The sequence below is a fragment of the Oryzias latipes genome, chromosome 15 (genome assembly GCF_053564925.1).
Source record: "Oryzias latipes strain Hd-rR chromosome 15, Olatipes_Hd-rR_3.1".
Classification (NCBI taxonomy): Eukaryota; Metazoa; Chordata; class Actinopteri; order Beloniformes; family Adrianichthyidae; genus Oryzias; species Oryzias latipes.
Window position 1 is genome coordinate 2,846,586 of NC_136251.1, and position 14,442 is coordinate 2,861,027.

At 43.2% G+C, this 14,442-nt stretch overlaps 1 protein-coding gene and 1 long non-coding RNA gene across 6 annotated transcripts in view; one reads left to right on the forward strand and one right to left on the reverse strand.

The window, feature by feature from the left end:
- The window catches only part of LOC101165120 (rap1 GTPase-GDP dissociation stimulator 1), a 62,876-nt gene extending 48,972 nt beyond the window's left edge, over window positions 1–13,904 (forward strand). For 3 of the 5 annotated variants that reach the window (XM_004084335.5, XM_020699740.3, XM_078931652.1), the window contains 5 exons: window positions 2,405–2,530; window positions 9,574–9,713; window positions 9,789–9,915; window positions 11,288–11,416; window positions 13,385–13,904. In XM_004084335.5, the coding sequence (XP_004084383.1) occupies window positions 2,405–2,530; window positions 9,574–9,713; window positions 9,789–9,915; window positions 11,288–11,416; window positions 13,385–13,500 (638 nt within the window). In that variant the 3' untranslated portion in view covers window positions 13,501–13,904. The remainder of the gene's footprint in view (window positions 1–2,404; window positions 2,531–9,573; window positions 9,714–9,788; window positions 9,916–11,287; window positions 11,417–13,384) is intronic. The other 2 variants (XM_020699741.3, XM_011492565.4) reach the window with 1 other exon arrangement.
- LOC105357494 (uncharacterized) overlaps window positions 1–14,442 on the reverse strand; it is a 38,295-nt gene that overhangs the window by 19,691 nt on the left and 4,162 nt on the right. The window contains exon 2 of the long non-coding RNA XR_013647756.1: window positions 1,971–2,050. This is a non-coding gene — a long non-coding RNA (uncharacterized LOC105357494). The remainder of the gene's footprint in view (window positions 1–1,970; window positions 2,051–14,442) is intronic.

A 14,442-nucleotide genomic window follows, 5' to 3' on the forward strand; every position in this document is an offset into this window, starting at 1 on the left:
GCAGCGTTGTATGGCTTGCAGACACAACCCGCCTTCTACGCCCACCTCTATGCACCACCGCCGCGCCATTGCTGCCCATTTCTACGCAGCACCGCCGCCCCTCAGCGACCACTTTTGACAAAGGCTATTCAAAGCTGCATCTGCTAATTATGCTAACAATGCAGGTTAAGCTAATGTTGCTAAAACTGCTAACATTGCGATCAGCATCATGAACTCTCTCAGAAAAACACATTGCTTAAAATGCTAATTATGCTAACTATGCTGAAGTGGCTAAAAGTACTAGCATTGAGATCAGCATCAACTCTCAGAGAAACACATTACTTAAAATGCTAATCATGCTAAATTTGCTAGCTGTGCCAATGTGGCTAAAAGTGCTAGCATAGCCATCAATATCATCAACTGACTCAGAAAAACACATTGTTTAAGATGATAATTATGCTAACTATGCTAGTTATGCTAATTTAGCTAAAAGTGCTAGCTTAGCGATCAGCATCATCAACTGACTCAGAAAAACACATTGCTCCATTGGGGAGAACTATATTTCATAAGTTAGTAAAAAAACAAATTTTTCTGTTGATTTTTTTCTCCATAGCAACAATTTTATGTTTTTGTCGCCTCGGGATGATGAACAAATCGATGTAAGTTTCAGATGAATCACAAAAAGCCAACTTTTTGTTGTTCTTAGCAACAGTGTTTTTTTTTGCTGACCACGCCCACATTCCTTATATGTCCATATCCAGTGTTTTTCATTTTTTCCAGTTCCAGCCTTTGAACTTATAATTCTAACATTTTCTCCACATGACCTTGCTTTGGATGCCTGAGAAGTTACGAGACAATGGCGAAAAATCTCTGGGACGAGTTTTCGTTTGTATGTGGCGCTAAAGAGGCTTTTTTTTTTAAATGCAAGATGGCGGTCAAAGGTCAATGACACTTCTGTGGTGTTTGTAGACTGGAGCTGTGTCAGATAAATGCATCTAGACATTAAAGAAAAACACAATTATAAACAACAAACCACAACAAGAATCAAGTTTCTCATGCACGAGGGAGACGAGCAAGAGTGACAGAAAACGTCTACCACGCTTCTCTTCTCAAAGGTCTGCCTCTCCCTGTGCTGCTTTTATTAAGGACACAAGAACGAGGTAACATTTTCAAGACGAAGACAAAAAGTTCATTAGGGGGTGTCGTCAAATGACCCTTTTGGTTGGATTCTAAGTTCAAACAGTATCCCTTATCAGCCCAGGACAGTGTGTCGTAAACCCCTCATCCTGGGTGGGGGATGAGAAGCAGATGAACAAACACACAACTGTTTTCAGAAGAGGTAAAAAGGTCAATCTGAGTTAACATTTAAACATACATTTAGACAAATACATTTACACAATGATAATAATAAAACAATTTCCTTCACAAGCTGGCAGCAAGTTTGTGCAATTTCGTGAAAATCGCTCAAACAAAAGTTTTGTTTTCCCATTTCGTGGAAAAACACAAAAATCGCCAATTCTCAGAGTTCGCCACAAAATGGCCGCCAAGCCATAGGTTGTGTGGCCGTCCCATAATGATTTCAGAACTTCTTTGGGATATCCCCAACACGTGTGTTTTGGTTTAACTGTATTTTTTAAGTAACTGTATTTTGAAACAATTTTTTAAGGTTTTCAGCCCACTAATTTTTTTGGCGGGATCACTCGCCGTGATGTCATCATCTTTTGGGGGGGGGGGTGACTTTGTGGAAACTTCATTTTCAATTTATCTGAGGTGTGTTAACACTTTGGTGACTTTTCGAGACGTGGCGGGGGTCATATTTTCGCTGAAAGGCGCCGAAATCGTTCCAACTTGCAGTCAGTGACTGCTGCTGTGGGACAAAAAAATATAATTGAATTTGACTATTCTATACAGCAGGGGTCCCCAAATCCAGGCCCCGAGGGCCAGCGTACTGCTGGTTTTCCAGAAATCCTACCTTATTTGCTGCTGATTACCTGGATCAGGTCTGTTTAGCCTATAAGGAGCTTCAATTGTAGGTTGGTTGTAAAACGTGTAGGACACCAGCCCGCGAGGCCTGGAAGGGAAGAGAGATGAAGTGTCTGAATCTTAGAATGAGTTTAGATTGAACTTTCTTTTACTTTTGAAATATTAAAGTTTTATAAGTTACATGAAGCAGAGAAGTCTGGATATTATTCCTCTGGTGGATGTAAAAATGAAACTTTTGTTAAAAAAAAGTTAAAGAGTTATTATTATGGTAAAAGCTGAATTGAGAATTAGAGACAGCAGGGAACAAACAAATATAATCTGGTGATGTTCAGCTCTGGTAGTCTCAGTCAGCTAATGGATATAAAACGTATCTTCACACGAGCACACCCAAAGACTCACACAAAAAGCATTGTTTGACTGATTTGACATCTGTGTCTCCCAGCTATCAACAAAGTGCGGATGCTGGAGGACGGTGTGACTGAAAGGATAAAGTCTCTGCTGCGTACCGACATGCCACCGGTTCAGTTCAAGCTGTTGGGAACACTGCGCATGATGGTGGATGGACAAGGTAAGAAGAGGACTGACGTGCTGAATCAGGTAAATGTGACTCACCATCAGACCCTGCATGGCAGGAAACATGGAGTTCAGATGAAGAGACAGACATATATCACTGGACAAAGCGAGTGTGACGTCACCCATAGAAAATACCTTAGCTGTCGCCATTTTTCCGCGACACAGGCATCGCCATTTAGAGCCAGATGACGGTGATTGGTCCGAGTTGGTCTGAGTAATGTTTCTAGGTCTACTACTGTCAGCAATCATGAGAAAGCTTGTTCAAAGTCCACACCCTTTCTACTGAAAGCAGCTCGGGAGAATCTGTCAATAAAACATTCGAGGTGGGGGCCAGCGGGCACCACATGGTTTCACTGAGGCATCTGATTGGTCAGTTTAAACTTGAATAATTTGGGATAAAGAAAAATCATCATAAAAAAAAGTTAGGATTAACAAGAAGATGTTAAGAAAAAGGTATCAGTAGAATTAACAGCTGTTAATTTCTTTGGAAGTTTATGGGACTTTGGCTTCTTGAAGCCGGCAGGTACTTCCTATTCGGAACGTGAAGAGAGAGAGGGGTCAGTATGTCCAGTGATATATACTGTCTATAGATCATCCAGAAGAGCGGGGCCGACCACCTCTCCCCTGCCTTTACGCATCTCCCCCCCAGCCAAAGTGATAGCATACATTAGCGCTGTCACTTCATTAATATGATAATGAAAATGGTTTTTGACATTTCATTTTCAAAAAGTTCTCTGGTAAATGTGTAGCAAAATTCATTTAGAAATGTCTAATTTGACAAATAAATGGATTAACAGAAATGATTTTTCATTTTCAAAATGTAGCTGCATCAAATGACTGAAAATTAAAATGAAAAATCAATACTTCAAAATGATTTTTCATTTCTACTTAAAAACAGTTTATTCTGTGTCATAATTAAAATGAAAATGCAAAGAGGGGATTGCATTTTCATTTTAACATCCACCCTGCGAACATTGTCGCATTATTCAATTCCACTTAGCATTTCCAGCGGGGAGGGGGGGCGATGACGTCAGTGCTATCTCCGTGTGTCCAGCTGCTAAGAGACTCATGCTAGGAGCAGTGCAGCTTTGTGTTAGTGGCAGAGAAGAGGACTTTGTGTTGGTTTTGAACTTTTGATGATTTTACACAGCTTCTCAGGACTACGTAGCAACATTTCCACCTTCTGCTGCCCTCCTTCGGACGCACCACGGTTCATCGAAACCCCCCCCCCGGACAAGCTTTTTTTCTTCGGACCGACAGCTGCCTTCACATAGTGGAGCACGAAGCCCCGCGACCCAAAGCTGCCGATTGCCGAAGGCGGAAATGCTGCTACGATCTGAGAAACCATCATATGAATTTGTGTTTCCAGTGGTGTCCAGAATAAAATAAAGGCTGGTGTAATTCCTACATATTTACATCCAAGATGCTCAATGCCCGTTCAGAGTTTTAAGTACCTCTCCACGGCTAATGTTTTAATCACATATTAGCCTAATCCTAACCCGTCTTTCGGTTCCTCCTTACAGCGCAGAAAAAAGCACTGACAGTACGGATTTAAAAAAAATATGAGTGAGCAGGCCTTTAATAATAATCACAACAATAAAAGCACATTTAGAAGATAGATGGTGGTTGGACCAACACACACTCAGCGCGAAGCTGAGTGTGTGTTGGTGTGTTTTAGCATGGGTGAAATCTGCTATAGCTGTTGATGGGACTCCAGCTGTCATCGAACAGCAAAATCAGCGCGAAGCTGCAGGAGACTATCTTCTGAATGTGCTTTTATTACTGTTATGATTATGCCGCTAACACAAAGCTACACTGCTCCTAGCATGTCTGTGTCTGTAGTAGCCGGACACAGGGAGATAGCACTGACGTCATCGCCCCGCCTCTCCGCTGTAAATGCTTATTCGAATTGAATAATGCGACAATGTTTGCAGGGTGGATGTTAAAATGAAAATGCAATCCCCTCTTTGCCTTTTCGTTTTAATTATGACACAGAATAAGCGTTTTTTTAAGTAGAAATGTGTGGTGTTGCTATGGAGTGTCATTACACCTTTTACCCAGTAGGTGGAGATAATCACTGATGTATGAGTAATTGGGACTGAGAGAAGCTGCAGAAAAAGACTAAAGTTGGATCTTGAACTGAGCGGGTGTCTACATTTCTTTTCTACAATTCGACCGACACAACATGTTGGCGACGAGGATAGCTTTACTAGGAATTTTGCCGACCCCAGCATTCCTACAGAATCCCGGTGTGTCTACAATCCCTCTGGAGTCTTGGATACGCACGTTTGAAAACTACGTACTGGCGTTAGCCGACAAGATGGAGGACAAGAGGAAACGGGCGCTGCTGATCCACACTGTTGGCGCGGAAGCCCAGCACATTTTCTACACTTTGCCGGATACGGGTGACTCCGACGCAGATGCCCTGCAGTCATTAAAGACGTTTTTCATACCCAAGTTAAATACAGTGACAGAGAGAAATAAGTTTCGTCAGGCTCAACGTGTTGCTGAGTCAACTGCTCAGTATGCTGCTGCCTTACGTGAGCTCGTTACTACGTGCAACTTTGGCTCGCTGGCTGATGACATGATACGTGATCAAATTGTGGAAAAAACCAACAACAGGAGGATCCGAGAACGCCTGCTTATGGAAGGCAATCTCACTCTACAGAAAACTCTCACATTATCTGAATCAATCTCAGATTGAAAGTGCTCTGGCAGAAGCTAAAGCTATAACTACGCCAGCCTGTGAAGCTGTAGTTGGCATGGTGCAGGGGACACGGTCATGGTGCAGGTACAGACACGGTCACGGGCGTCCACAAGCTAAAGCACCATAGAGAGTCCTGCCAAATGGACGTGGGTTTGCTGGTAACACATGTTACCGCTGTGGATCTTTAACACACATTGCAAGTTTTCCTAAATGCCCTGCTAAATCAGCCACATGCAGAAAATGCAGTAAACATGGACATTTTGAGAGAGTCTGCAGGAGTGGGACTGTGTTAAATAAAGTGAGGGAAGTGTCGGTTGAACAGCCTGATACAATCAAAATATTACTAGTGGAAGAAGAGGACATGACAAGCCTTAACAGCAGGCTGATGTGCAAAGTCTCTATGCGTGCAGCTGAGGGACCCACAATTACAGTTGACCTGCTGGTCGATACTGGATCTGCAGTGTCCATTCTCCCTATGCGCCTGTACCAGAAACATTATGGTCATATTCCACTTTCCGTAGCAAAAAGAAGACTAGTTACATACTCAGGAGAACCTATTTCTGTCTTAGGGTGTTTGGAACTGACAGTGAGCTGTGGAACAAGCTGTGCCACAATCAATGTGTACGTGGTGTCAACTGGAAACCCACTTTTGGGTTTGGATCTTTTCAATGCTCTGAACCTTGTTATCAGCGATTGCCGGGTCAGTGCAGCTGTGCCTTCTTCAGCAGTGGTTGTTGACAGCCATCCGCTACCACACATTGAGGAGGTGTTTCATGAGCTACGTGGAGCATGGATGTTTTCCACCATAGACTTGCAGAATGCTTACCACCAAGTACCCCTTCATCCTGAAAGCAGGGACCTTACTGGTTTCATTTCACATGATGGACTGTTCCGTCTTACCAGAGTACCTTTTGGTTTGGCTTCAGCCCCCAGTGCTTTTTAAAGGATGATGACACAGATTCTGTCAGGTTTGGATGGTGTTCAATGCTATTTGGACGATGTAATTGTGTTTGCTAACACGCCTGATCTTCACGAAAAGCGATTAAAGGCTGTGGTGCACCGGCTGTGCAGTAGTGGGCCGAAACTTAACATGGAAAAGTGCTTGTTCATACAAACTGAGCTGTCATTTTTGGGGCACATTGTTTCTGTTACAGGTATCAGGCCAAATCCTGATCACATCAGTGCTATCACAGATGCTGCTTCCCCTTGTGATGCTACAACTCTACACTCTTTCCTGGGCCTTACAGGGTGGTATTCAAATTTCATTCCCAACTATGCTTGTGTTGTGGAACCACTTCGTGCCACGTTGCGTAAGAACGCAAACTTCGAGTGGACTGAGGAGGCACAAGTGGCTTTTGAGAACTCTAAAAAACTGATAGCTACTGGCTCTGCTCTTTCTCTGTTTGACCCAGCTCTTCCCAGCATAGTTACCGCAGATGCATGTGATTATGGTATTGTTACAGTACTTACCCAGTTACATGGGGACACCGAAAAAAACATTGCGTTTGCTTCCCGGTCTCTTAGTGGTATTCTATGATTGAGAGAGAGGCGCTCGCCTGTATTTGGGCCGCTGAACGCTGGCGCACATATTTGTGGGGTAAACACTTTACTCTACGCACTGACCATAGCCCATTCACTACGCTGCTATCTACTAAAGGTTTTGGACGAGCAGGAATGCGGATTGCTAGATAATCAGCTTGCCTCATGTGTTTTAACTACACTGTAGAGTATAAACCGGGTCGTGAGAACGTTGTGGCAGACTGTTTATCTCGTTTATCTGTCTTTTCTCCTCCACCACACGAGCTAGAAGAGGACATGGTAGCACTGGTGGCTAATGTGGACTTTGCCGCTGTCACAAAAGACCAGCTGATCCAGGCCTGTCTGGACTGTCCTGTGTTGCAACAGGTTCTAGTTTATCTTCGTGATGGCTGGCCCCGTAATGCAAAAGGCCTTGACCCAGCTCTTTTACCCTACTACCACATCCAAGCAGAGCTGGCTGAAACAGACGGTTACCTGATCCGTGGATCTCATCATCTTGTCGTTCCCACCTCGCTGCGATCTCGGTTTATACAGCTAGCTCACGACACGCACCAAGGTATTGTTAGGACCAAACAACTTTTGAGAGAGCTCTATTGGTGGCCTGGTATGGATGTGGATGTGGAAGCTGCTGTCAAATCCTGCACAACCTGCTCCCAGCACGACAAAACTGCTATAACTAGAGCTGCCCCCTTACAACCGATTCCCCTTCCCAGGACAACGTGGGAAAAGGTTGCTATAGATATAGTGGGACCCTTTAACTCTGCTTCAGCTGACTGTCGTTACGCCATCACACTGATAGATTACTACAGTAAGTGGCCTGAAGTAACATTTCTCTCAAATGTAACTACTGCGACTGTCACTTTGTTTTTGTCTGCTGTGTTCAGTCGTGAAGGTAACCCCCTCGAATTAGTGACTGACAATGGTTCTTGTTTTGTTTCTACTGAGTTTGAGGACTTCTTAGCTGCTCGCGACATAACGCACTGCCGCAGCTCCAACTACTACCCTCAGAGTAATGGTGAAATGGAGAGGTGGAACAGGGTGTTTGTACACTGCTTACAAACAACTGACATTCAAGGTCAGCCATGGCTCCCCTATATTACTGACTTTCTCCTTGCTTATCGGGCTACTCCTCATGCAATAACTTTTGTTTCACCAGCCGAACTGCTGCATGGCCGCCCTTTTTGCACCAAACTCAACATAAAAAACCTGGCTCCTCCACGTGCATCTTCTCAGATGAAATGTGGGACGTTGAGCAAAATGGTTCCGCGACGCCAAGCTAGGATTAAACAGTACACAGATAAGCGACGTGCAGCACAAACCGCAAACTTTACATGTGGTTCCTATGTGCGGATAAGGAAACCTGGTTTCGTGAAGAAAGGACGTTCCAAGTTCACACAGCTGCTTCAGGTTTTGGCACAAAAAGGACCTTCAACCTTCAAACTCTCAGATGGCAAGGTGTAGAATGCCATTCATTTGTCCCCAGCATCACCTGCCATTGCTGAAGAGACTCATGACAGTTCTGTACAGCCTGAGGAGGTGTATCTACCATCTTTTGATCCTTTGCCTTCTCCTCTGGGGCGCTGGCGTGGTCGCAGGCACGTTCTGCCTCCTACCTGGCTCAGTGGTTAACCCTAACCCACTTAAGTGTTTTTTTTCGGGGGGATGACAGGTTATGATAAACTGTTACAAATGTTTATGTTGTTCCTGACTTTGACTTTGGTTGTTAATAAAATTTGATATTACCAAGGTCATATATATAAAATTTGATATTACCAAGGTCATATATATAAAATTTGATATTACCAAGGTCATATATTTCAGTTAAACATTCTGGCCACAGGTTATCTCATTTAATGGAGAGTGAATATTCTTTACCTTAATGTTCAGGGGTTAACTCAAATTGACAATTCTGTTTCTATTTGTATTTTGTTATTCATACCATTTGAAAAGTTATGGAGTCAAATGTTTCCTTTTATGGAGAATTCTCTATTGGTTTAAAATCTAAAAAAGGGGGATATGTGGTGTTGTTATGGAGTGTCATTACACCTTTTACCCAGTATGTGGAGATGATCACTGATGTATGAGTAGCTGGGACTGAGAGAAGCTGCAGAAGAAGAATAAAGTTGGATCTTGAACTGAGCGGGTGTTCTTTTCTACAACTTGACCGACACAACAAAAGGAAAAAGCATTCTGAAATATTGATTTTTCATTTTAATTTTGAGTCATTTGATGCAGTTACATTTTGAAAATTAAAAAGTATTTCTGTTAATCCATTTAATTGTCAAATAAGACATTTCTAAATGAATTTTGCTACACATTTACCAGAGAACTTTTTGAAAATGAAATGTCAAATACCATTTTCTTTATCATTTCAATTAAGTGACAGAAAAAAAGCGGTGTTGAAGAAGAAAATGAAAAAGCATTTTGCTGGATTGCTTTTTCATTTTAATTTTTAGTAAAAAAATGCAGCTTTATTTTGAAAATGAAAAAGCATTTCTGGTTTTGACTTTTATTTTTAATTATACTACAGAATCGCTTCCATACACGTGTGCTTCCACAGCTGGTGGATCTGGTTCTCCAGTTCTTTCCTTTTTTTGTTTTATTGTGCAAACAGTAGGTTTACAATTGATTTAATTTCTGTGAAAACGCATATTCAACTTTTTGGTCTTTCCTTCTATTTTGTAATGTTGGCCAAACTTTCTGAGACTGTCCAGCACCTGAGACGAACAAACTGTGCTTGTGCACATCTCTGAAATAGCCTCTCTCTTCTTGTCTTCCCATCTGGAATTCAGAGGAGGCAGCACTGATGCTGGGTGGCGACGCTGTGCTTCTCGCACGCATCATAGAGTGGTGTGAAGCCAAAGACCATGTGGGGGTGCGGGGAGAAGCCAGTCGTCTTCTAGCAGCTCTGATCAGACACAGCAGAAACCCGGTGAGCTTCCGCCAACACAAAACATCATTCCGTTCTTTGTAGACATCGGCCTCACAACAGCTTCTTCTCTCACAGGAAGTTGTGCGTGCCGTGGCCAAAGAAGGTGGAATTCAACAGCTGATCTCCATGGCAACGAGCGAACATGTCATTATGCAGAATGAAGCCCTGGTCGCCCTGGCAATAGCGTCGGCTCTTGACATTGGTAAACTGTTCCAGAATTTTCCCGTGATGGGGGTGCAAGGATTCAGTTTGACTGAATATTTAGATGAATAACGCTCGTTTGTATAGAACTAGTATGTTTTCTCAAAATCAGTGTTAAAACATAAAACTTCATCATGTTAAGCCCCGGAAAAATTATTTATTTTCTCAAAAATATGTGCAATGTATCCTTCATAGAATATTTTTGCTGACACAGATATAGATTTGACAGATTATGTGCTTTACTAACTTTTCTATTTATAAGCAAACAAAACACAAACACAGTGTGGCACTTGCACACCATAAGCAGAGCAGTTAAACTCACGCTGGGCATGTCACTGAAGCATAGTGGTGGTGGGAGACCTGCAAAGCTCCTGAGACCAAGACTTTCTCTCTGCTTCAAGTCCTACTCCAGTCATCTTTTGATCTATTTCTAAAGCGTTCCTAGTGATCCTTTACTTAAGATGAGGCTGTTTTTAGGCAAAATTAAAAAAACCTGTGTCATTTTTTAGAACATAGTTTCTGCAGAGCAACAGGAGTTCATCAGAAATTCCCCTCTCTGTTGGTGCGGAGTAAGCCTGAGCGAATATCCCATCGTCCCTTTGTTTACACTCTTTCCCGCTAGCTTATAGCCCCTCGAAACCTCAACCTAGCATTGTCAGTGCAACAAAAATGGCGAGCAATGTTGGAGCTATCCAGCCGTACAGACGTTCAGATGAGGAAAACAAGTACATGGATCTTTTTGTCTGTGGATGATGCATCAAAATGGAGCAGAGCTGGGAGACTTTGGCCCGCCCATTTCAGTTTCTGTGCACAACTGACAGCTTTTTCAAACAGAAGTTATTATCTGCTCCTGATCCGCTACAATTTGAAAAAAAAACTCAGAAATGAGGTTTTAATCTCAATTTTCTTTATATATGGCCTTCATCATGAGAAAACTGTAGTAAGAACACCTTAAATACACCAAAAACATCATTTTCATTTCATTTCTTGAGTCCTGCACAGAAACACAGATGAGTAAACAAACTGAAAGGTTAGAGCACACATTTTTCTGTAGCCTCAGATTCTTCTGATTAGTGAGCTACATTAAAGACAAAAGTCGTTTCAGTTAAATCAACCAATTAGGAGAGACTTAACCTAAGAGTGGGTGGTGCTTCACCATTAGCAGCTCCTATTGGTAGAGGGGGGTGCATGTAAGAGGTTGTTTGTTGTGGATTGCAGCTAAATATGGAAGGGAAGAATGAAGAAAATTACCCCCCAAAATAGTCAACGAAAGACTCAGATTGTCATAAGGCAGTTCTTCTACAAATCAAATAGGTTAAAGAGGTTCATTTGGAAATGCTGTTGAGGGTTTTTCATGTTTGTGGTGTCTGCAGAATCTGTGAAAGATCCGTTAAGAGACGCAGAGCTTCTACCTGAGCTGAAGAAGATCCTGGAGGATCCTGCAGCAGCCGTCGAGGTCAAGTTCAGCACTCTGGGTCTCATCTGCACCTTGGCTAACTGCAGTAAGGGGTTTCATTTCATAACATATTTAAATGTTATAGAAAGAAGGAAAAGGTAGAGGGAGACCATCTCTGAATCAGGACCTGGTCTATCTTGACTTAGTGGACTTAATGCTAAGCAAGGTGGGAAAGCAAGGACGACTGATTTAAACAGGAGCTCCAACAATTTGACTGCACTGCAGTTACAGTTGGAATAACAAAATAGGAACTCCATCATCCATCCAGTCATCTTCAGAATCAGCTGAATCCCTCTCGGGGTCATGGAGTCAACCCAACTGATGTTGGGGAAAGGTGGGGGTTCACCCTGAGCAGGTGACCAGTCAGTTACATCACCACACGCACACCAAGGGACAATTAAGAGACACCAATTAACATGTGAAGCATCTTTTTTGGACTGTGGGATGAAACCAGAGAAAAGGCACACATGCATGAGGAGAATGGGATGGAGCGAGGGGCTAGAACCCTCCCTTCATTATTTGATCTGAGGCTATCTATCTATTATCTAAATATATCTTATTAACCCTTGTGCTCTCCTACGCACTTTAACGTTAGGAGTTGGGTCATCTAGACCCACTAGACCAGGGGTCGGGAACCTATGGCTCGCGAGCCATATATGGCTCTTTTGATGGTCACATGTGGCTCGCAGACAAATCTTTAATTATACTTTTTTTTTCATTAGACCAGTCCTTCTCGGGTGCGATGCGATGCGCCAGCACTATCAGTTACTATTATCTATTATTTCACAGAGTTTGTACCAGCCGGAAACCTGTGAATTGACGTGCCTAAAACTGCGCGCTCCCGTCTCTGAGAAAGAGTGCGCAGATGCGGGGAAAGGATGTGTGAGGGAGAAAGCAGGGGGTGGGGGGGGGGGGGCACGGGCAGCATGGTGAATCACGCAGGGAATGTAAAAACGTAAAACCCGCTGCCCGTCACCCACTGCAGCGTGTGAGTGTGTGTTTGGCTCCAGGTCTGCATGTGAGCAGTCTGCCTCACATCTACAGAACATTCAGACCTACGATCACGTTTAAAGTCTCAACGCCTGCATGAAGCAGAAACTCACCATGTATCAACCAGACTAGACCATCAGCAAAACTACCACGAGAAATACTTATCATTTATCAGCAACAGCATAACGATGTTATTAAAAAATAATCCACAGACTTATTGTACTTTAAAAATGCACACATTCATTTGTATATTTAGTTTTAAACATATTGTCGCGGACTGAGTTGGATGGCTGTTGGGCCGCGTTAAAAGTTCTGGAGTTCATTAAACGCATCAAACAGAGATCTGATTGGCTCTCAGTTCTGTCGCTCAGCCTGTTGTTAGGTAGTTTGGACCAATGGGGTTCAGCTATGGGCCGAATAAGGGAAATGGGAGGGCTGCAGCGGGAGCAGGGGAATATAAAGTTGGGAGACGTGTTCTCGTCTCGGTGGAAGAGACTTAGGAGTTGCTGAATTAATTGTATAGCGTTTCTTGCGGTTTGCAGTAACCAGAATAACTTAAAAGAGGTTAAGTCTCCGTGCCTCAGTGTGGGAAGGGGACACTACATTATTGTATGGCTCTTTCAAAATTACATTTCAAAATATGTGGCGTTTATGGCTCTCTTGGCCAAAAAGGTTCCCGACCCCTGCTTTAGACAGTGCTCTGAACCTTTTTTCTTCAATGATTTGTGATCTTCACTGGTGTCCATGGATTACATGAAATCTTTCCACCTTTATCCACCTTTGTCATGGTAGGGAGAACACGTCAATGGAAGGGGGGGGTCATCAAAGATAACACAAGGGTTAAAGCTTCCCTGCTAAGACTGCTGCCCCACACACCCCCAATGTCAAACTTCACTCCGACACAAAGGATGGATGGAAAGACATTTTTGAAAATGGGAATTTGTCTGAAAGAAAGCAGGATTGATGAGAGGAGTGTCCAGGTGTGGTACCCCACCCCCTGCTGAGGTGTACCTCTGTGTTTCAGGCCTGACAAGGGACGAGCTCATCTCTGTGAACATGAAGGAGAGTCTGAGCAAACTGACGGATCACAGCAGCAGCAAACTGGCTTCCCAGGCCAGCTCCATCCTGAACCTGCTGTGACTCCAGCTGAGCCTGCGGGTCATCTCCACGTCCATTTGTCTTCTAGATGCAGCTGGCACAGGGGGGGGCTTTCCTCTGTGGGACACGGTCAGCTTCGACTCTGTCTGCTTTTTGGTTGGAAAAGAATTTTATGACTGAATCCTGAGATAATAAATGAAAAAAGGCTGTTTGGTGATATTTTCTGATTTGAAGGGAACCTCTGTTAGATTGTTTTCTTGATGTGAAGACGTAGACATGAAACTTCATTTTTCTGTCCAGTTTTTCCTTTTTCCAGAATCACACTTCAGGTTTCATGAATGTTTGTGACAAGCAGAAGAAAATCTAAATAAACATTTGTCAGACTCTTCCTGCAGAATCTCCCGTCCTTTACTTATGTGATACAAATAAAGTTTCTGCAGATTGGGGCTGTGCTTTCTTTAATGTGCGCCCTCAACAAAAGTCAGAGGCTAAAAGATCCTCTGTAACCCTTGTGCTATCCTAGGCACTTTAACATTGGGAGATGGGTCATCTAGACCCACTAGACAGTGCTCTGAACCTTTTTTCTTCAATGATTTGTGATCTTCACTGGTGTCCATGGATTACATGAAATCTTTCCACCTTTATCCACCTTTGTCATGGTAGGGAGAACACCTCAATGGAAGGGGGGGGGTCATTTAAGATAGCACAAGGGTTAAAAAAAGAACAGAGCTGCAGCAGACCTTCGTGGGTTCCTCTTCTGTCATTCTTTTGAGTTTCATTTGAACCCCAGTGGTTTCTGCACCAACCTTCATGTCTGTGAGACTTTCAGGGCCCCTCATGGTCTTGTGTTCTGACACAAAAGCCTTTTTCCAGATGTTGAGGTTGGAAAACAACAGAAGTCTCCACGTGGATGTCTCAGAAGGCCACCAGCAAGTTAGTAAGCCAAGCTTGAAGCTGCTGTTGTTTTCTTTGAAAGTTGTGACT